The sequence below is a fragment of the Lepidochelys olivacea genome (genome assembly GCF_965140295.1).
Source record: "Lepidochelys olivacea isolate rLepOli2 genome assembly, chromosome: 16".
Lineage (NCBI taxonomy): Eukaryota > Metazoa > Chordata > Testudines > Cheloniidae > Lepidochelys > Lepidochelys olivacea.
In genome coordinates, this window is record NC_140426.1 from 17,725,397 (window position 1) to 17,743,968 (window position 18,572).

The 18,572-nt window shown below is 43.0% G+C and overlaps 1 protein-coding gene across 1 annotated transcript in view; it reads right to left on the reverse strand.

Moving 5' to 3' along the window:
• The window catches only part of RAPGEF1 (Rap guanine nucleotide exchange factor 1), a 120,608-nt gene extending 102,253 nt beyond the window's left edge, over positions 1 to 18,355 (reverse strand). Inside the window, exon 1 of the mRNA XM_084649744.1 lies at positions 18,196 to 18,355. Within this exon, the coding sequence (XP_084505870.1) occupies positions 18,196 to 18,220 (25 nt within the window). The 5' untranslated portion in view covers positions 18,221 to 18,355. The remainder of the gene's footprint in view (positions 1 to 18,195) is intronic.
• Positions 18,356 to 18,572: the final 217 nt, after the last annotated feature.

Sequence of the window (18,572 nt, forward strand, 5' to 3'; positions counted from 1 at the left end):
AAGTCCCTGTACACAAAGGCCTTCTTGTATAGCAGTGCAGCTTACAATGCAGCCACAGTAGGACAGACTATCAGTACCAACATTATTGTTTTACTTTCATCTGTTGATTTACCCATTCCAACAACAGACTCCTTTCAGGAATAAGCATTATAATACAGTATTGAAGTATTATTAGAAGTGTTATGATGGGTGAGTCAACAGATACAATACAAAAGCATTTCTAAGGACACAGTCACACTGGTTATTTTGTAAGCTGCTCTGTTACACAAAATGATGGCCTTCATGGACATGCGCTTGCTCATGCATTCCTTAACAATTCCTTTCTATATTTCAGTCTTGCCCTTTGCTGACCACACAGCCAAATCTAAGCAAACACTTGTGTGTTGATATTTGTGCACAGATGGAAGACTAGATAAAGGGGGCACAGTCAACTTGATATTAGTCATTTAAAAAGAAAAAAGTAAGTTAGTTTCAGGCAGTGCATCTAATCCTGTGCTCCTCGGCCAATTGCTGTGGTTTTACACTCACAATTTCCTATTTTTGGAATGTTCGTTCTCCCATGGTGCTGTGTGAACGACTCACACAAAACAAGAGAGGAAAGTGACTCACTAAACAAGGGGAAGATGAGAATGACTATACACAAAGTGCTGTCAAATACATTAAGCAAAAACTGTATTTCCCTCTATTCTCCATCAACTCTAGTAATCTCAGGTGTTACATGTAAGAACAGTAAGTAAACATTTCTCAGGAAAGCGTATTTTTAAATTGTTGTTATCCCTTTAATTCAAAACCACACAAAATGAATCTTTTAAGAATGAAATTACCCATTGTGGGATTATCTGCTAATCAGTTTTAATCTCGAAACAGGTGCCCCAAAGTTATAGCTAATTAAGAGTTCAATCCTGCAAAACTTTCAGCACCCCCAACTTTCAGTGAAGCCAGCGAAAGCTGACGGTGCTCAGCACCTTGTAGGATTAGGCCCTAAGGTTCATTTGACTGAAGCTCTTTCAGGAGAGCCCTGGCTATGTTAATGAATTGGCATCAGTGTACCTACAAACACCTAATGTAGACAAGTTGCACTGGCATGAGGCACCTGTCTGATATAGGAGCCGAGTTGTACCTGGATGATCTTGGTATTGGGTTGGCTGAACTTTTAAGTAGCCCATGTGGGGTAAGGTGGAAGCACCTAAACCAGAGGTGGGCAAACTACAGCCCGCAGGCCACATCTGGCCTGTCCCCTGAGCTCCCAGCCAGGGAGGCTACCCCGGGCCCCTCCCCTGTTGTCCCCCCTCCCCCGCAGCCACGCTGCCGCACGAGCAGCACGGCTTGCGCCCGCCCACCTCCCAGGCTTTCCAACAAGCCTGTCCTGATGCTCTGAATGGCCTGGTAAGGAGGTAAGGGAAGGGGGGGTCAGGAGGTCCCGGGGAGCAGTCAGGGGACTGGAGGTTCAGGGAGGGGGGCAGTCATGAGACAGGGAGTGGGTGGGTTGGACAGGGGGTGGGGTCCTGGGGGGGGCAGTTAGGGACGGGTGGTCCCAGGACAAGAAGTGTGTGTGCGGGGTGGGTGGATGGGTCAGGGGTCCCGGGGGGCCTGTCAGGGGGCAGGGGTGTGGATAGGGGTCGGGATGGTCAGGGGACAAGGAGCAGGGGGACTTACATAGGGGGAGGGGTCCCGTGAGGGGGCAGTCAGGGGACAAGGACCAGGGAGTTGGATGCGTGGGAGGTTCTGAGGGTGGCAGTCAGGGTGTGGATAGGGTCGGGGGCCAGGCTATTTGGGGAGGCACAGCCTTCCCTACCCGGCCCTCCATACCGTTTTGCAATCCCGATGTGGCCTTCAGGCCAAAAAGTTTGCCCACCCTGACCTAAGCTGATGCTGGCACCATCTTGTGGCAGGTGCCCAGTACAGGAACTTGCTGATTTAGGCTCCAAATCCAAAAAGGTAACAAAGTGGCATCCGAAGGGCATCTCCTCCTAAGACTGGAGCATCATTTGTAACCCCCCGGGGGATAAATGCAAACCAAGGGCTGTGGTACTACTCTGGGGGGGCTAACCAAGGGCTGTGGTACTACTCTGGGGGGGCTGCCCCTCCAATACACTTGATGTTGGTGCCGGCTGGGGAGGTCGAGGTCCTCAAAAAGGAGAGGGATGCTAGCGGACAAGTGGAGGCGCCTAGAGACTTTCCTAGTGTAATGAATGGCTCCTGCTGTGGTGGAAGCCCCCAAGAATTTGCAAAGGACCACTTGAGTGACTACACTTGGCTGTTTTCTGGAGGAGAACCTTGGATATAATTTGACTAAGAGATGTGACCTGGTTAAAACACATACCACGTGTCCTTGCCTTTTTCCACACAGTGAACACATCAAACATGGTTTACACCAGTGCCGCTTACTTTGGTATGCTGCCAAATTAAGCAGCACCCATGTAAATCCTGCTTTATGCCAATGCAGTGCATCTACATTAGGATTTGTGCAGTGTGCATTTCCTTAATATCCACAGGGCGTTAATTTAAAAGCGGGTGGGTGGGATGCCTCACAAACTACTATGCAGATACTTTTTCACACCATGATTATACACAGCAAGATACATAAAGACCAGAAAGTATGAGAGAAAGAAGGACTAGGACGCCAATATTTCCCACAAAATACACATCTAGAAGGTGGTTGGCATTTTTCTTAAACGAAAATGCTGGATCACAATCGTGACTACAATTCTACAAATGTATCGGTCACAGACAAGCGTGCAATGTGTGATCAAGTGAATCAAATTTCTAACCATTGCAAGTCTTTCCCCTCCTACCTACTGCATCTCATTCTTCCACTACAACCCTGCCTCATCTAGGAAAGCATTTTGTTGTCTGTAATCCACTCATTTCCTACGAAAGGTGTTAGTTTCATTCACTCACCCACGCTGTGTACAAACATGTAAATCATTAGCATTCCCATCTTGCAGAGTAGACAACCCCTCTCTGGAGGGATTTCACAATGAGACGTATTCGCAAAAAGAAAAGGAGTACTTGTGGCACCTTAGGCACTCCATTTGTAATGATCACTTTAAAAAAATATCCAGGCAGACAAACTGCCTCCCCCGTTTGGTCCAAGAGCCAAGACAATTACTGAAAGCCTGTGACTTGCTTCAGTAAACACAGCAATGTGATGATTCCAAACTGATCTGTCTTATTTTCTGTGCGGAGGGCTATGTAAAAATGACAAAAATATTAAAAACCTCAACTGTATTTCCTCTGCCAACCAAAATCTTGGAAGCTCTGGCCAAAACCACTTTTTTCACCCATCACATGGGTTGATTTTCCGGAGATTCTTCAGCTGGCAAGATCCAAACGGAGTGAAATTCACAACTCTAACTGGTTAAAAATCTTTGGGAAGCACAGGTCTTTTAAGTTCCTTCTGGGTTTTTAGGAGAGTCTAAGCATCATGGCCTACAACAGTCTTGACAGACAGAGAGACAAGGCAGGTAGGTCTGTCTTCTCTTTCCCTAACCAGCAAAGTGGCACCTTGTCTTCTCTAGCACCTTGTCCCGGTCAACAGCACAGTCAAAAACACTCTGCCAGAGGGCACGAAATGGTGAGACTGTGGGGGAGGGAGCACAAGAAACTGCACGGTGTACATTTAATAAGAAAGCAGAAACTTTTCTATCAGGTTTAATTTGTTTTACTCTGACAGTATTGACAAATGAGTAATGAAAACCTTGCTGCAGTCAAAGGCTCTTCTTCACAGCAGCACCAGCTAACAAACTGCAACCGCAGCTACATCAATACCCAGGAATTTAAGAGATGGTGTCATTACGAACTAATGAGGGTTGGGAGGAAAGAAGTGAAACAGGAGTTTAAGACTGTTCAAACAAACAAAGATCTTTCTATGCCATACCAACACAAAACAGCTCTTCCAGTTTCACATCGAAAACAAATCCATGGCATTTATACCACGGAGCACTAGCATTCCCATTACAGTGTCACATGATTATAGTGACAGGTTTCAGAGTAGCAGCCGTGTTAGTCTGTATTCACAGAAAGAAAAGGAGTACTAGTGGCACCTCAGAGACTAACCATTTATTTGAGCATAAGCTTTAGTAAGCTTATGCTCAAATAAATTGGTTTGTCTATAAGGTGCCACTAGTACTCCTTTTCTTTCTATGATTATCGTGGTGGCTGAAACTTGGTAGATTAGGCGGTCAAAAGCCTTCAGACATCACATACTTAATTTGAGAAGTATTCAAGGAAAAAAGCAAACAAAAGTAAATAAGGGTCAAGTTTGTTAGCTGTACATACCGGACACACTGGAATGCTGGTAGCCCATGCGTGAATCTCATTTTGCAGTTATTCTCCATGGGCACCAGACTCTGTAACATACACCAGAATTTTCTACAAGGAATTACTGTTTTTCAGCAGCAATCTTAACAAAATTTGGGCACAGAGACTAGTTTCTCCTAAAACACGGTTTCATTTGATGCAGGAAATGTTTTGAAGCTCAGTAGTGGAACCGCTGATTGTCTGGGTGACCAAACATTAGTAATCTTGGATCATGTCATTTATAACAGCCATAAATACACAGACAACTCAAGCAGTATTAAAAACTATACCAGTGGTCAACCTAGCTTTCAAACATAGCTTTTGTTACTCTTATGTACCTCTGTACCCAGAGAACCTCAAGGTTTATAGATTCATTAATCTGCTCAGCTGTCAGACACAATTCTCTTGAACCTTCAAACAGAACAGAAGGAAGTATACAATATATATTCAGGTCACTACTGTGAACATGGGCAAGGAGGTGGTAATGCTGGAGAACTGTCAGGTAAATTTATTTTTCCTGTGTGGCTATATCTAGTAAAAAGCCACTAAGATCTAGATGGCTTATGCCAAGGATGCAAGTTAGACCAGACCAGTCTTTGGTCAGAATGATGAATTTTAATCCTTAACATCCTGGCATTTCCCAAGCTTCCAACCAAATGAAAAACTTAGAGAAACGTGTACCTACATATCACTTATTGTACATCTGCTGTCTCCAAGGAGGTACTAAGTATTACTGTGAAATATTCTCATAAGAGTTAAGGTCTGGTGAACAAAGATGTAAATCAGGACAAAATCTAAGTGAAAGAGCTACCAATATACACATATAGAATTTGGATAATTGCTTTCACCTAAGTCCAAGATTAGAAGAAAAAACATTCACCTAAGTGATTTTTTTTCTTGTATTTTTCACTGCAGATTTTAAACAAACTTCCTTTCTAAAGAACTGTTAAGAGCACATTGGCCTGGCAGGTTTTTCCCAAGATACTTCAGCTCTATATTTTAAGTGCAGCACATAACCCAATCTCTTAGAGCAGAGGTTCTTTTCCTTTCTGAGCCTCCCCCGACACCACCATGAAACTCCATACTTGCCCGTGCCACAATAACTGGTTTTCTGCATATAAATCCAGGGACAGCATTAGGGGTTAGCAAGCAGGACAATTGCCTGGGGCACGAATTACATTGCTCAGGCTTCAGCTTCAACCCCAGGTGGCGGGGCTCAGGGACCTGGGCTTCAGCCCCATGTCGTGGGGCTTCGGCTTTCTGCCCTGGGCCCCAGAGAGTCTAATGCTGGCCCTGCTTGGAGGCTCCTCTGAAACCTGCTCAAGAGGGCCCCAGACCTCTGGTTGAGAATTACTGTCTTAGAGGACATGGATGAGACTGATGACACACACACACTATTTGCCAGTGGTATAGTAACCTTTCAGTCTGGCGTTGAGTCATCCCTTGCTGACGGAGGGGGATATTTTGTTTCTCCTTAGTCTGAACAGCAAAAGGGAGATGACAGTTTGTGTAAATACTAACCACACTGATATTGAGCAAACGCTTTGCTGCCCATAGGTTTTTCTTTAGCTGTCTCTGTAGCAATTTGCATACAACACAGTTTTGTTCGGGGTTCTTTTTGGTCTTCTCCACTTTTATTTCTCCCCTAGAAAGTCAGGTAACAACACTTACAGTGGCCACCACACTCAAGCAGCACTGTGTTTTTCTTTGTGCCAAAAGAAATATAATGCAAGCCAAACTGTGAGAGGCAGAAATAGAGGAATGTCCTGACCATTTCCAGTTTAGCCAGACAAGTGTGTAACAAGTGGTTTGCTAAATTAACTTGTTCACACTAATTATTACTACGTTAGTAAGAAATCATAGCCCCAAGGAATCATTAAAACCTACAACTACACCTACAACCCACAGGATACCAAGGACAGAAATAGGTGACTAACGAAGAATAAACCCTCAAGTTACAGCTCAAATGCTTTCCCACCTCCACTTACTCTATTCGGGTTCTTATACCGACGGGGCCAATCAGTATGGTATCTGAGCCCCACTTAAGCCAGTTTCATTGAAACAATACTGAATCCTCATTTCAGACATACCTGCCTTGCCAATCTATTTGAAAATGTTTCAACACAGGAAAAAAGTGTTGTAGCTGTATAGCTATAATAATAGCCAGAGAAACAGAGGTCTTATTCAACCAATTTAAGTCAGAAGAAAACATAATTGGCCAAATCCTACAAGCCTTAGATGGCAAAGTCCCCATTGATCTTAATGGGAGTTTTGCCTGAGCAAGAACAGCAAGATTTGGCCCAATAGCTCAAAGGTAGTCTCATAATAATTGTCATACATCAGCCCTCAATTGCTCTTTGTTGTTATTGACATTTTCCGCCTCACTTCTTGTAAGTATTATTAAGCACATGATCTCAGTACGCTATTGTTTCTTAATTTATGTTTCTGTTAGTTTGTTTTATTTATTTTGGATTCCATGGTTTTTCTGAACAAAAATTGCTGGAAAGTTTCCAAAGAATCTCAAATGTGATCCACTCAGTGTTTCTGTGAAACACTCAGAAAATGTTTCTGCTAGAGGCCCGTCTGTTGGACAGTTGGGTTGCTGCTAGCCTCAAGTGTGGAATTTTGCTGCTGTAGGAGAATTTGATGACCCATCCCCCCAGGAAAAAATTCTGACAATTCTAGGAATCTGACAGGCTCTGGGAATTTTAGACTGAATTCCCTCAGTCTAAATTCATTAGACTGAAGACCCTGCATATATATATCTGGATATTTCAGACCTGGTCTACACACAAAGTTGTACCAGTCTAACTTAGGCTAGGTACACATTACAGCTTAGGTCAATATAAGTTATGCTCCCTGAGCAATGTAAATTACACCGATCTAAGCACCAATTTGGACAGCGCTATGCCAGTGGGAGAGCTTCTCCCATTGTCATTAGATTAAAACATCCGCACTAGCAGTGGTACATTTGAGCTGCTATAAGCTCTGTAGTGTAGCCATAGCCTAAGGGTGGGATTTTACACCCATTTAGTTAGATTGGTGTAATTTTGCCCATGGATGCTGTTGAATCAATTTAAACCTGGTTTATATCAGTTCACCTTGTATCAGTAAATTTACAGGCACAAGGTAAATCAACAGAACCAATTTTAAACTGATGTAAGTGTACCCACAGAGGAATGACTTTACCTGGGGAATAAGGAGGAGCTGATGAGCTTCCAAGTAACAAAGAACCTATATCCACCCAAATCTTCCTAGGCTTGTCTATATACAGAAATTGCACCAGTTTAAAAAACAATTTAAATTAAAGCAGTGCAACTCCATGTGGACATTCTCATATTTGTTTAAAACTGGTTATGATTGGGTTTATTTCACACCTGTGAATTTACCAAAGCAAGGTAAACCAATTTAAATCAGGTTTAACCTGATTTAAGAGTGGCCACACAAAGCTGCACCACTTTAACTAAACAAGTTTAAAAATCACACCTTTAGTTAAACTGGTGCAGCTGTGTTTAGTCCAAGCCTTCACAAACAAAAACATAGGAGGAAAATATTTGAAACATATTACATATAAGCAGGCTTCTCTCTGAACACATAACAATGAAAGTTTTCCACAAGGAGTCAGTGGTTCTTTAAAGGGGCACTGTCAGCTTGAATATTTTGAAATTGAATAATTAAAAAAAAAATCCATTCTGATAGAGCATCTGTTTTAAACCGTGCTTCTTGAAATGTTTCTTAAATTCCTTTAAAATACTTTATAAGGGTTCTTCCGTTTCCCTGGGCATCATTAATGCATTTTTTCAGAAAGATGAAAACTTAAGATTGATTAAACATGCACACACAAAAAAAGGAGGGGGAGCTTTATGTAATTTCAGTGTAAACAGTCTGGCACAATGAAATCAACAGAACCTGAGAGAACTCAACACTGCCAGGGATCAAAACCAAAGTGTGCAAACTACATGAAGATGTAGAGGAAGCTGCCTGCATTGTGCCACACCACATACTCCATAATCCATTACATTTATCTGCACAGTAGCTCTGTTAAGTCCACAAAGTCCCCCAAATGACAAACTCTGGCTAATGTTGGTGTAACGCCAATAAAAAGGCACAGTCATCACTTCGGCAGACTTTTGTGTTTCAAATAGTATTGTGCTACTAGCCAAAGTCCACATTTAAGAACACTGAAAGGATTCACAGAACACTATCATCTGGACTTGGTAGGAATGCACTGTAAAACCAGAGCTAAAATATTGATCTTGCCCTAAGCCCTTTATTGCATGACTTATGTTCAGGAAACTTTCTAAATATGGAGTACATTCCTCAGGTTATTTTAACACCACTTGTACAGCAGGGACTGGGTGGTTTGGTAGATTAGAAGACTCATCAGAAAAAAGTCCTAAAAGATTGGAGGATAAAACCACATATGCCACACAATGTAAAGGCAGTATTAAGAATCAGGCTGATGAGTAAATAAGATGATATTGTCCACAAACTAGAGGTTAACAGCCGTAAAACCGCACATTAGGTGCATTGGTCAAATTCTATAATGATACATGTTACTTTCTCAAACATTCAAGACTACAGCATCCAGTCACTAACTTTACAAGCTACATGTGTTATGTATGTTTCAGAAACACATTCACATGACAAAAACTTAAGATTTAACTTAAGATTTGTACATGTACGAAATAAGTTAAAAATGCCTCAACTGTGGAGAAATTTGAATCCCTTATATACTGTTTGAAAGGTATTTTGAAATAAATTACCAAAATAATTGAAACAGGAGTAATTATATTATGTTATTTTGACAAATAAAATATGCAGAATTTTTAGGCACAGAATTCCCCAGGAGTATTAAATCCACTCACTGCAGGACTTGAGTTCCATTTCTATCTGGAGACATGAGGAGTATCTCATCTGCAGTCTTTCAAAAAGGTCCTGTCTACAATACAAAATGGAATGTGCTTTCCCATGTGGGGTACAATCATATTGTAACATGGTCTCCTTCAATGGGAGTACTTTGTAGAGAAGACAGGCCCTTAGTATTTCTCCCTTAACATAACAATGCACGAGTGTTTCATCAGTTGCACCTGCAGCGCTACCAGAGCCCTGACCTGGATCACATAATGTATGACAGTTTCAGAGCATTGGGAAACCCCTAACATGCATGAGCATAGATCCTATTCCTGGGAAAATGAAGCAAGATGCTGGAAAATGTTGGACTGTTAGAATACCATGAGTCTAAACCCCTGCACCATGCCCTCCCCTTTCCCAGGTCACCCACATTGAACTGACCATCCTTCTTGGTAGTTAAGGGGAAATAAAAAGGTGAAAGAAATATGCAAGTAGGAAGCTGCCCAAGACAGAGACAATTCTGACAGTTTAGCTGCTTATAGGTCAGATACCATAATACTTGAAGTCACTTAGCTAGATTTGACATAACATGAAGTGACAATGTAAAACTGATTCTCCCACACATATTATATGTCAGAGCTCCCATGATACTAGAGTCAATGAATGTTCAGATACAGACTATTAATGCTCCCTTTCCTGAACATCTGTTACACTTCCCTGTCCCCATCCACTTCTACCTGGAAACACTACCTCCCCAGGTCCAGCAAAGAACAGTGGTAGCAGTGGCAACAACCATGAATGGATTTAACATCAAGGGATAATGTTAACAATGAGGGGCTGTATGAGTGAACTACAATACAATATAGAGGAACTGGAATTCATCTCGTCTATGGAGAGGCTTCATGTGCTGGGTGAGGACAGTACTGCTGTCTCAAGTAAATGAAATCTTGTGTAGACGCATTTTTCTATAGGCAAAACTATAAACAGTGTTCAGAAATATCTTTTAAGAGTACAGACTGCAGCACTGGTATTTCAGGAGTAAAGTTGCCAGGCTGTAGTAAAATGGCAGTTTGTATGGCAGTACTGGAGAATGTTCCTGGGGCAGCATGCTCCCACCTGTGAAAATCCCATTTTACCTATAACAGATGACACAGAAAACTTATATTTAGATGTAAATAAAGATACATTCTGTCAGGAGTTCATGTATGCTCGATTCATCCCAGCAGTTCTGACCAAATCCACTAGCACAGCACCAGACTGAAAAAAAAAAAATCAAATTAATGGAACTGTCAGGCCAATTTATGCCCCAAAATTAGGTTCTATAAAATCAAGATTACACAAACTAGCATGAACAGAAACATTTCCATGGGGTTTTTGACATTTATTTTGTCTGCAATTGAAACTGTTTTTTTTTTTTTAAAGGAAATAACATTCTCCTAAAATATTTCCAACCCAAACGTTAAAGGATCCTGCTAATATACAGAAACTAGAAACAGAGAGTGACTAGAAGCTGATTAGTCTATTATTTTCATTGTCTGAGATGAAGTTCAAAAAGTAGTGAAGCATCAATAGTTACAGTCAATGTTTGAAACAGAATGGAGAGAAAATGAAGGACCATCATATCGAGTATGGAAAGCTGTATGAATGATATTCGTCTTGTGCCTGCATAGGACTTTTTACTAGAAGCAGGCTCTGCTGGAACTGGTCTGGAAGACCAGACGCTCTGTAACACTACATAGCTGGCTACCACCTTAGAGTCCCAGCTACACAGAGACTGGTGATGAGTGTCAAGTGCCACCCTTTTTGGATGACAGTCAAATACTGTCACTATGTCTCACACACTGCCATTGTTGCAATGGCTTAACCATGGTATTGTTTACTGATGTAACTAGAGCAACCTGAGCTGAATAGACCAACCGGATTTGAGCCTGAAAACTCACTGCTGACACCAGAACAGCTAGCCTGATTTAACCAAACCAGGAGCTAAGAAAGAGTCTGCAGAAAAATCTAATCACAGACAAAAGGGAGAAGGGTGTCCTAAAGCACTTGGGAACTCCCTTCATGGTATTACATTATTGCCCAGAGGTCCCAAACAGAACTGCAGCCTATTGTGCTAGCCATCATGCAAACACAAGGTAGGAGACAACAGTCCCTGTCTTGAAAAGCTTAGGACTAGTCTATGCACAGTTTTTACTCCCAGTATAACTATTTCTGTCAGGGGTGCGATTTTGTACAGAAAGAGTTATATCAATACACCACCAGCACAGTGGGGTTCTGGTCCATGACTTGGGCTCTTGGGGCTACAGTAATACAAGTAATAACAACATCATCATCATCATGATGGATGCAGTTATACCGGTATAAAGCTGCTTTATCCCACTATAGCTTATTCCCCTTCCTGCCTAGGAATAAGCTATACCAATAGAAGTACCTTTACATTGGTATAACTGCATCCACACTTGGGGGTTTGTACCGGTCCAACTATATCAGTACACTTAAAGCATTGCAACTTGTGTGTGTAAACAAGGCCACAGAGTCTGAATTTCACAGGACAGGTATAAAACAATCAAAAGCTGCCAATGTTCAAAAGGTAAAGGATAATATTAAAGCATTGAATTATGAATGAAACTACTTTCAGTAGGAAAACCATTTGCTGTCGATGTTTGAGAAGCTGACAAATCCCTTTGCTTGCATATCTGTGAAGATTTTTTGTAGCTAATGCAAAGCCAGCATGGAAGTACACTGGCTATTTAAATGAAAAGATTCATTTCAGTACCAGGCAACAGTGCATATAAGAGGTCAATGGGATTTAACTTCTTTGCTAATTGGCACTGGCTCTACTACTGCTGAAACTCATGAGCATTAGCTTCTGAAAAAAACCCTATGGGTAATTGGCTAGGGAAAATGGAACAAATTAAGGCCTCTGCATTTATCCTAACTATGTAAGATAGTCAACGGGGGAAAAATGAAGGCTATTAAGTCACCTTGCCTGTGGCTATCACATGTAATTTATTAGCTTCTCGTGTACATGGAAACTGCCTGGTTTCTGGTGTTTTATCTGGCACAGAACAAGAGTGATGTGTTCCATCATTTCACCTTCATTGCTGTACAAGGATGTTTTAATTAGTTCCGTCTGCCACCTTTCAATAGCAGTAGAGGGAAACATCAATGAATCCGCTGGAACATGAATAGGCAATGAGAGCTTTGGATTCAGTCTGATTAGCCACTGGATGCCATTCCTACTGCCAGATAATAAAATACAAACATTTCTCTGGCTGTGAATAAAGAGCTTCTTTAAAACAAAATTCAGAAATGGATCAGGTTTTACACTCACCTCTGCTTTACAATACCACCATTAGCACAGCTGCAGTTAAGATGCTGTGAGATTCTCTGTAAGCCCTCATTTTTTAGCAGGTTATAAGTCAACTGTAAAAATTCATTTTGCCACTTCTGTATACAGATTCTCAGCTCAGAAGCAAATGTTACACATTAAAGAGATAATACACAGGGCAAGTTATCATTTCCTCTCAGTTTTTAGGGTCTTTCCTAACTTCCATATACAAAGATGATCCTATACCATTGGAAATAGCATGAGGTGCACCTACTAATGCAATAGACATAGTAGTCACTAGTGTACTGATGGAAGTACCAACTGCAACTCAAAGCTTTTAAATGAAAAACTGAAGCCCCAAGGAAACCTATAGCATAGCCACAACTTGAATCCCTAGCACCGGAGCAAATGTCTTCTTTCACTCATGCAACAGACTGTAAAAACTCAAGCTGGTGCTGATAAATGACAAGTCTATTATACATGGGGAATGTTTTTGCAAATGAAGCTGTGGGCCTAGATGAGACAGATTTGTGCCGTGTTCTTGATCAAAAGTAAGCTTTCCATATTCTCTCTACTTGCCAGGAGGAGGAGAACAAGAGCCAGTGAGACCTACCGCAGGCACCTGTGGGATTACACCAAAAGATATATTTTTGGATTCACTGAAATTCAGTCTCACTTTGTTAGAGAACACAAAATGATTGCCCACACCCAGAAAATAAATTTAGCAATTGTTTCCAGTTTCAATTTTTTAGTTGACTAAGTCACAATCCAGCTGCCTCGCATTCCACTGGACTTCAGCTGTCTTTTTCCCCTGCCCACTCCTTTCTTATAACCATTATGAGCATCTCAATCATGCTCCAGTGAGCCCGCAGGCTACATTTTTTAACAGTGTAGTTTTGAAGCCATGCTGTTTTCAACACCCATCAAGCTTACACCCAACATCTTTAAAAAATGTGAAACACTCTTTGTACCAAGCTCTCTGGGAAGTGTCAAGTCATAATCTTTGCCTTGTATCTCTACAGCCTGACTCTACACACAACTAAGCAAGACTTTTTAATAGAAACTTAATTTTCAGTAAAATGTCTGTATGACGACAACATGGGAATGGAATTCAATGAAGATTGCAGGAGATGCTGAAAGTGTGAGTACTGAAAGATACCAACTGATCAGCCTTCCTGACAATGAACTGAGTCCATACAAGGATGCAGGCAGTGGAGAGCGTTTAATCTCCAGTTTCCAGGTCAAGACATTTCATCAGAAGATTATTACTTTGTTCAAAAGCCACTAATCTGGAAAAGGGACATTATGTCGGTCAAATGCAGAACTTCTAATTAAATTGAAAGTCTTCCTTCATATCTGAGAACTTGGTACAGTGGTGGAAACAGAGACAGACATCTGCCCAATAAATCACCTGAATACAATTCAGTACAACGTGGAAGGGACTGTGGAAGACTATATTGATATGAAAATAAGGAGTCAACATGGGATAATTTCCAGATTCATTGAACGATGAAGATATGACTAAAGGTAGAAGAGTCCTTGATAGTTTTGACTTTACTTTTCAAATTATCTAACAGGCAAAAAACTAACGTACTGAGAAATTTCATAATACTCCACCATTCAAATATGCACAATTCAACACGTCATAAGTCAATGTGAAAGACTCTGGCTGAACAATAAAGTTCCCATCAGGATGTATAAATTCTTGCCAGTTGCATTGTGTTATGTCTTTTTATTTAACTATTTCCCATAAGAAAAGTTATCTTGGAATTTCCTGTAGAAGTTTATGCTGACAGTTTAAAAAGCAGGAGATTTTACAGCTTTACTAAACTAATTAAATATATAAGAAAGAGCTGAAGACAATGATGTTTGATGCCTTGGTCTTCTGTGAAAAAAATACCTGCAGTCGGCCACTGAGCTGAGCTAAAGTTTTCATGCCCACCAGACAACACAATGGCCACAAAGCAACTTGTATCTATACCCCAACAACCCGCTTCTGAAAAGACAGATGTATAGAGGATGTTAAAGAGCTTCCTAAACAATGTTAAGGTTAAGAATTTAAATATGCATAGAAGACAACAGTAACCTGGCATATAGCTTCATTCAAACTATTGAAATCCATGTTTTCTAATAGAGAGACCATCAAATGGACCCTGTTCACAGGGAAATTTTTGATTTCTAGGCCAAGGTTTGATTGCGTTTTATTGCTTTCTCTTTTCCCATAGATTTGAAGGATGCAGGATAATTCAGCTCCCTGGAGTCTGTGATCCACCAGATAAGTAAGTTCACGAATTCATCCCTGGTAATGAACAAATGAAGCACAGTCTGCAGCTTTTTCGTCTCTTTCACAGCAACCCCATTCTGGATTTTAGATCAAGACTGCAACACTGACTAGATCAATGGGGTGAAGTGGCACAGGGTCTGGAATGGTGGTGTTACATCGGGAATACTTGCAACAGACTTCATACAAATAAAAACTAAGGCAACCCTGAGAATTACTGTAACTATTCACTGAAAGTCAAGGTTAAAAGCTGCAAACACACAACTGGAGAAAGGAAGAGAAGATAATTTAATATGTATTTCCAATCTGAAATGGAGAACATAGAGGATTGCTTTAAGTATTGGAGAGTTACCTGATTTGAGCCTAAGGGATGTGGGAAATCTAATGCCAGTAAATTGAATGTATCATCATGCGCCGCATTGCCACATGGAACCCCATGATCCTATTTCATTCACTAGTGGTACTGACAGACTCCAAACAGAGCCTTGTCCACCCTTCCTTGGCCAACTGGATGGCAGCTATTATCTACTATTGTTTCTTAATAATTTTTATTAAATCCTATAGCTTAATGGTTTCTGGGATAGATAACATCCTCTTATATCAGATAGAAGCAGGACCCCCGCATACTGCCAAAGGTAAGATATGCTCTCTTTTTTTTCCAGCCAGACTGGAGATATGTTCTTTCCCTCCCACTCAGTATGGATAGTTAGAAAGTCATTCAAAGCCTAAGCCAGCTTTGAAGATACACAGTATCATTCCTTACCTGGCAACTTCATATTTAATTTGCAACATAAATGGATCCACCGTATATTGGCATTCTCATAAGAATGTCTACAGTGAAAGATGTATACTAAGTGCAGGCTATAGCCCCCAGGGCACCTGCTATATGGTTCTGTATTTCAGTGTATCTTTAATCTGCTATTGTACACTTTGCTATAGGGTAGGGATAAAATTTCTCTCCAATGTCACAGACTATGTTTATTAGGTGACAGTACTGATTAAACTTATGCTGATTATAACACATACCCTCCCCACCTTCGGTACCATGAGGTAAATATTACTGAAGTGGCTGGCCCCTAAGTCTCCTGGTTTGACTTAGAAGTGGAGTTTCTATCAAAGAGCGTTTCCTCTGAGAAATGGAACTACAAACAGTTAAAGGACAATTTCACAGAGTTATGGCTTCCCTTACCGAGCAAACTGCCACAACAATATGTGTCTGATACAGACAATCTCCTGAATGTTTCTGCACAAAGTCTTCACCCACTGCATTCTCACAATTGTACAAGCTACAGTACTTGCACAGGGCCAGGATCCTGAAAGATGCTCTGCGCTCGTCAGTGGATGCTCAGCACATTGCAAAGTCAGGCTCATAGCTTGCCTGTAAATCTGCGTTTTACACAATATGGTTGGTCTCTGGCATAAGCAGGTGCCAATTCCTTTGGAGCTGACCCCATATCTATGCATGCTAACATTTTCAAATCTTACCTAGTTTATCTGGGATGAACAACAATGATATACTAATAAACATTTTTAAAGTATATGCAGGATTCCAGAGTGTAGCATTTTGCTGTAATGCTATGGGAGAAATCCTAGGGAAATCTTGCATGGATTAATATATGATATTTCTGCAATCACATTTGTCCTATGATGCAATGCACACTAGTTAGACAGTAACTTAGTGCTGAGACATGTCCCCCACCCTATGTACTGTATTTAAAAGATGGCTAGCAGGCAATTACACTCACTTATTCCTTGGGGCTGCTCCAGAACCATATCACAGGAAAATGCATTCTGATGCAAGACAGCTCAGAAGCCAGAACAAAATGAATCTGAATGATCAAAAACCAAAATCACTGCCACCAACTTTAGCTCCTTTGCTAAAACGATACTGCCTAGCCAAAGGCTACTGAACATGAATACTATACTCCTCACACATACACTCCCCTACTGTACCTTCCCTACAGGAAACTGTCTAGCTATTCCTTAAAAAGAAAAACACAACTCTAATTTTTCTTGCTAATTAAATGCAGCATAATTAAACTAAATACACTCACTGTTTAATTTGCAATACACTAATTGAATCTTTAAATATACCACCCACACTACATGGAAAAGCAGGGGGCATTCAGCCATCTCAAGTGATAACTGAGAACCTGACATGATTTCCAGGAGTACAGAGACAATATGATTCATGTGTAAGTATTTTTCATTTATGTATCCACGTTTAGAACAGGAAGAGCATCTTCCTAACTGCTCATTGTACTGCAGTCACCCCAGCCTGACTCCAGAGATTTGCAAAGAGGATAGGAAAAAGTGAACGAGTGAACGAGTTCTCCCTGAAATACGCCTACAGACTCATTTTTTCTCATCTGATTACCAACAACAGAAAAGTTTAGTAACTTACAATTAATTGTGTGTAGGCCACAAACTTCACAGTGCCACAGGTTTACAGACTGTTAAATTCAAATGACTGTAAAAGTGCCAGGGTGTGCAAAACAACAGAGAGACACAGAGAAATAGATTAGAAGATATTTATGAAATAGTCCTGACGTTCTCACCAGAGAAGGAGTGAGTAATTCCATGATAACCAAAAACTCCTATGCTTAAACTCTGTACCAAAAAACCCCATCATCTTAATACAATTTTTAAATCTGTTCTTATCAGGTTCAGTAACCTTTTCTGGGACAGCCCTATACCAGCAGTACAGAAGAGAGCTCTAGAGACCAAGGTAAATATCTTGCCAGGAGGGTGCTTTCAAAGGCACAAGCCAGGCGGCGGGGTTACTCTACGATGGGAGTGACCCACAACACAAAGGGAACAAGAAGCAAGAGGCAGAGCAGGGCCCTTAACCCCGGAGACCGCCGAGGGAGGGACGCCGCGTTGGGACAACAGCTCATTCGGCGGCGGGGCAGGCAGGGCTGAGCACGCCGAGATCTGACCCCTGACAGGAGGCTTCCCACCGCCAGCTCGTCCCCCTGCCGGCCTGCGCGGCAAACACACAGCCCGCAGAAACGCGCGCGGACCGCACCGCACGGCAGCCCCCGGCGCGGCGCCACGGATGGGGGGTCCCCAGCCCTGGCCCCTCCCCTCCCCGGCTCGCTGTCCCTTCGCCTCAGTCACGGCCGGCGGCTCCCCAAGGCTCGAGCCCCGCCCCACCTCTCCTGCCCCCCGCGGGCTCCACCTCCCGCGCTGCCCCCCAGGGCCCGTCTCCCCTCACGGCGGGGGCGGGGGGGGGGTTTCCCCCAGACTGGGACACCCGGCCCGGGCTCCATCCCTGCCCGTAAGGCCCTGCGCCGCCTCAGGCGGGCTCCGAGCCCCCAAGCCCGGCCGGCGACGGGGAGCAGCGGCGTGCGGGCCCGGTGGAAGCAGCCCGGCTGGCCTCGGGGCAGGGGGAGCAGCGCCCGGCCTTGCCCGCCCGCCCGCTCACCTGCTTTCTCGATCTTGCCGGACATGTCGGGGCCGCGCCGGGGGCCGGGGCCGGGCTCCGCGCGCCGACCCCGGGGCTCAGGCCCAGCCCAGCAGGAGCGAGCGGCCGGGGCGCCCTGCTCCGACCCGCCGCCGCCGCCTGCTGCTGCCGGCCGGGCTGGATCAGGCAGAGACACTGCGGCGGCCTGTAGGCTCCGCGGCGGCGGCGCAGCCACCCCCCGCCCTCCGCCGGGCCGGGAAGGGAAGCGAAGCGAGGGCCAGGCAGCCCGCTCGCACAGCGCGCCCTGCCGCCCGCCCGGGGCATGGCAGCGCCGGGGAGAGGCCCCCGTACCCAGGCGCCACTAACCCGGGGAGAGCCCCTGACACCGGGGGGGGGGG